The sequence below is a fragment of the Oryza brachyantha genome, chromosome 5 (genome assembly GCF_000231095.2).
Source record: "Oryza brachyantha chromosome 5, ObraRS2, whole genome shotgun sequence".
Lineage (NCBI taxonomy): Eukaryota > Viridiplantae > Streptophyta > Magnoliopsida > Poales > Poaceae > Oryza > Oryza brachyantha.
In genome coordinates, this window is record NC_023167.2 from 19,044,973 (window position 1) to 19,049,838 (window position 4,866).

Consider the following 4,866-nt stretch of genomic DNA (forward strand, 5'->3'; position numbering starts at 1 on the left):
GTATTATAACATCACCAACATACCCATCACATTAATCTCCATGCTACTGCAGAGTACAACATGTATTTGGATGACACCAACTTCTCTAACAAAACCTGCATGCATTCCATGGTCAAAAAGGATTTTAGGCGATACGTGAGATCAACACGACCATCAACCTGCAGGTTCATAGATGGCCCAGTGATGAATGCAGTTGTAAATACAGTAGGCCATCTTCAGTAGACTTACGAACCAGGAGGGGCTTCCGTACAGTCTCTGCTGTGCATGGTCCTCACCAAAATACAGGAAAACTGATACATCATGGATGACACATCTCTAACGAAGAGGTTACACGGTTACACCGGAAGCATGAATGACACAAGGAAATAAAACCAATTTGGATTTTCTTTTTGCCATGAAAATTTACAAGCATGAATTATGTACAGTGAAATTCCGTGGTAGGCGAAAATGCTAATGGCTTGTATATTTCCATTTTTCTGCACCTATGTGAACATACAGACAGTACAATGGAGCCTATGGAGGTAGCTTACTATGATTCATCTGGCTTTGGTTCAAGAGTCACGGGGATCTTCTCCTTGTGATCTCCACGCAATACTTCCACGGTCACCTATAACACAACATACACAAGTATCCGAGCGTCTGAGCCATTAACAATCACAAAAATTTCTTCATTGCAAACACATGAAAGCTGAAAGCTTACCGTTTCTCCAACTTTACATTGATCCAAAATCCGATACAGGTCGCTTCCATTTGTTACCTTTGTTCCATTCACAGAAGTAATTATGTCCCCTAGGATAAGCCTACCATATGAATCCCGCTTGGTTGATTGCAGACCCTAGCAAACAACATAAGATGTGTAAGTTTTAGCCGCACTAGTCATTTTCTAAAGCAAATAGCTGCGCTAGTCTTGTACAACAGGAACACATTCAGAGATAATACTGTGCCTATATTACAGAAGGGACAAAAAGGAATTGTTATATCAAACAGTTCTCACATAATGTTAGCCTTTTTGTTAAATGAATGATCACTATTATATCTGTTTCAGCTGTCCTTATTTCTAGTGACAATTGAAAACACACAAGAGAGCATTGATCAACATAGCCCATGGTGTTGTGGAGTAATAACGTAGGTGCCTATATTACGTTGGTAAGTACTTTCAAAAAGAGTCCTGGTAAGTAATACACCAGTAAGCCGAAACTGACATATGATCTGAATATGTCTAGTGCAAGAACAGCAGTGCTTTTAAGCCCATACAATTTACAGGAAACATGCAAAAAAGTTCTATGGACAATACCGCTTTTCCAGCTGGTCCACTTGGAGGAGCATCCAAGACAAGCACTCCACTTAGTCCAAGCTGCTCTACAGATTGATCTGGGGCAAATTTTATCCCCAGAATAGGTCTTGTTACTTTTCCAAATTTTATAAGCTGATCCACAATACCACCAACCTGAATATGTTCAAAAGAGGTGTTGAAAATAATAGAATCGAAAATAATTTTTTTTAAAAAAATATGAAACTAGTTGTGTATTTATGTCAAGTGGCATACCGTATCAACTGGAATGGAAAAGCCAACACCAGATGATGCTCCTGAAGGCGAGTATATAGCAGTGTTTACACCTATCAAGTTTCCTGAGCTATCAAGAAGTGGGCCACCGCTGTTACCAGGATTGATAGCAGCATCAGTTTGTATCACATCCTGTATAGGACGCCCCGTTGCAGCTGAGCTGATTTCTCTACGCAGTCCACTGCAGCAAAGGGTTCAACAGGGGAAAAAGGAAGAAATATATTGGTCTATTGCATCATGAATCAGCAAAAAACAAATCAGTTTACTTAAACAACATTATACCTGATAACTCCTGTTGTAAGAGTGTGGTCAAGACCAAACTGCATAAACATAGACACACAATGTTAATGCTGATAGTAATCAGTAAATTAATGCAAGTATAATAGAAAATAACTACCAGAAACCTCGCCCAAAATATCACCAATGCATGCCATACAGGCATAAGATCTTTTTGGTATATTTGTTGTTTTCACAATGAATTATTGTATTGTTTTTTTTCTACAATAGTCTCTAGCATATGTTGTAGGAAGAAGTCCACTTTGGTCCATCAACAATGGTCTTAGTCCAAGTTTGGTCCCTCAACTATAAAACTGTCTGCATTTCATCCCAAGGTCCAAATCGGAGTGGTTTTCAGTGACATGGCTCCTACATGGAGTCCATGTGGCTGAATAGTGATAAGATCAACATATCAATCAATAATAAACAACAACAAAGTAAAGCTGAAATGAAGAAAATACTACAACCTACATCTCAATCTTGTTTTCTATTTATCTTTACTAGGATGCCCCACATGGTGCCACGTCATAAAAAACCACTCCGGTTTAGGTCAAGGGATGAAATACGGACGGTTTCAAGAGTTGAGAGACCAACAATAACCAGTTTCGTAGTAGAGGGGCCAGAGGTGGATTTTTTTCCTATATTATATTTTCTTTACTATAGCAGACTATTCATGAACTGCTAGGGTGACTTCTTTGTTTCAGCTCTGATCAGAAATGTAGGTTGAATTATGGAAATACATTGATCGGGGATACGCATCTCAAGTAAGAAAACACTGACAGGTTTATTTTAGAGTATGCTAGGATAATTTTATTTAAACTATATGTCAGTTCTCATGAATGGATAACCTAACCAAACAGTTGGGGTAAGAACCACTCACCGGGTTCCCTATGGCAAATACTTTCTGACCGACCAGTAAGTCTGCTGACACACCAACTGGTATAGGTCTTAATTTCTCCGTTGGTGCTTTAATACGCAAAACAGCAACATCCTTGTCTTGGTCAAATCCAACAACTTGAGCTTCATACACTGACTGATCAGCAAGTGTGACCCTGCATAAAACTAGTAGCGGTAACTTCACTTCGCCATGATACCATTGGAGGCTATTATGTCATAACAATTCATCCAAATGGTAGAATCATTGTGCACTACTGCAAAACTGCATGCATTGCATCACAGTAAGCTGGCAATATTGCATGTACCGCAATGTCTTTGGTGGATGTTTAGTTCTATAAGCAACACTGCATTTTCAGTAAGTTCACACCTGTGGCATTACCAGGACAGTGCACCCAGCACACTAACAATATAAAAAATGCAGTTTAGCAGAAACAAAAGCACATGTAGCATCGTCGGATTCAAGGATGAATTATTGTGCACTAAAACTAAATTATAGTTCAAGTACAAAATGAAAATGATATGAAAATAATAATCATTTCAAAGCTTCAAAACAAAATCCTATTAACAACCATAACTAATCTATATCATAGGACCTCTGAACATATTGAACTAGGAATAAGGTGGCAATTGGGTAATGGGTCAGTAGCAGGAAATCTTTATAGTTCACTGAACTGTTATTTGAGTCCCTAGTAGCCATCCATTTGCGGTGCTTCAACTCCTTCCACCCTGTCTATTCTTGAAATTCTTCAGCAGTTTACATTCCCATTCTAATCATCATTCATCAAGCACCATAAAATCTACTCGAATCAGAATTGAGAACTATGATTCGAATTTTGATTATTATCTTCTTTTCTTTTTTTTAAAAAAAGGCAAGAGCAACCTGCCATTTGAACAAACCTGAGGTCTGACGCGCCACGGATGACATGGAAATTGGTGACTATGTGGCCGCTTTTGTCCCAGACGAACCCCGACCCGGACCCCTGTGGCACCTCGAGCACGTCCAGCGTGAAGGCATCCTGCCTACAGCAACCCCGAATCGCATCAGGAATTCAGGACACGCAGCCGCAGGCTGACAAGGACGAACCGATTTCTACCTCACGGCGAGGTTGGTAATGTAGACGACGGATGGCGTGTTCTCCTGGAAGAGGCGCACTGTGGCGAGCTCGTCGGCCTGCAGCTTCCGCGGCGTGGCGACGACGAACGCGGAGGCCGCTCCCGCGTCGCCGAGGATCAGCGCGGCCGAGGCGAGGGCGACGATGAGGGAGCCCGAGGCGGACGACAGGATCCGGCCGGCCTCGTCGGGGAGCAGGTCACGGAGCCGCCGCGGCCACGGCCACGGAAAAGGCGAAGGGAGAGCGAGGGAACGGGAGGAGGAGGAGGAGGAGGAGGGCCCGGGCCCCGGCGACGACCTGGCGGCGGCGCACGCGATGTGTTTGAGGGAATGGCGCGGGCGGGGCGGGGGAGACGGGGAGAGGAAGCATGCGGCGGCGGCGGCGGAGGAAGAGGCGGAGGTGGAGGCGGCGGCGGCCATTGGAAGGGTTGGAATCAGTGGAGGGGGAGCAGCCGCCGCATGTGTGGATGATATGCCGCGCGCTACTGTCATGGTCGCGCGTTCGGTTTCGGCTTCTTCGCCTTGGTTCGGGTTGCTTCTTTTTTCTCGTGGTCCACCCATGGATCGTAGATTCATGGATGACTCGAGATTGTTCGAGTTTGAATTTTGGATGGAATTCAGCAGATGATCTGAATTTGATCGCGGTTCGCAGCGCTGTTTTCACATATCGCAGCGTGCTGCGTATGCCTAGTTTTTTTTTAGAAAATATAATTTACTCTGGTCTTTACTCTAAATAGAGTAAAGAAGCTATAACTATATCGTTAGAAAGGTCTTGAATCGAAATATCATGTCTTATTTGGTTAAAATCAAGGAAATACCCGCTGCACCAATTCAACGACAGTGATAAAGTTCCATCCATAGTTGATGATAAACTACGTAATTATTGTTTATGAAGAGTCTTTTCTAGACAAAAACAATAAGTCTTTTAGAAGTAGAAACATCTACCCTACCCTATAGTACACCAACTCGTTTTACTCATCATCATTATCATTATGTGACATATATGACGGTACCTATG

At 42.6% G+C, this 4,866-nt stretch overlaps 1 protein-coding gene across 1 annotated transcript; it reads right to left on the minus strand.

Moving 5' to 3' along the window:
• Positions 1-368: 368 nt before the first annotated feature.
• Positions 369-4,363, minus strand: LOC102711352 (protease Do-like 1, chloroplastic). The gene is made up of 8 exons (XM_006655540.2): positions 3,832-4,363; positions 3,635-3,757; positions 2,721-2,892; positions 1,847-1,884; positions 1,547-1,745; positions 1,295-1,447; positions 701-835; positions 369-607 (listed from the first exon to the last, which is right to left on the minus strand). The coding sequence occupies exons 1-8, from the start codon at positions 4,338-4,340 to the stop codon at positions 530-532; spliced, it is 1,407 nt and encodes a 468-aa protein (XP_006655603.2). The 5' UTR covers positions 4,341-4,363; the 3' UTR covers positions 369-529.
• Positions 4,364-4,866: the final 503 nt, after the last annotated feature.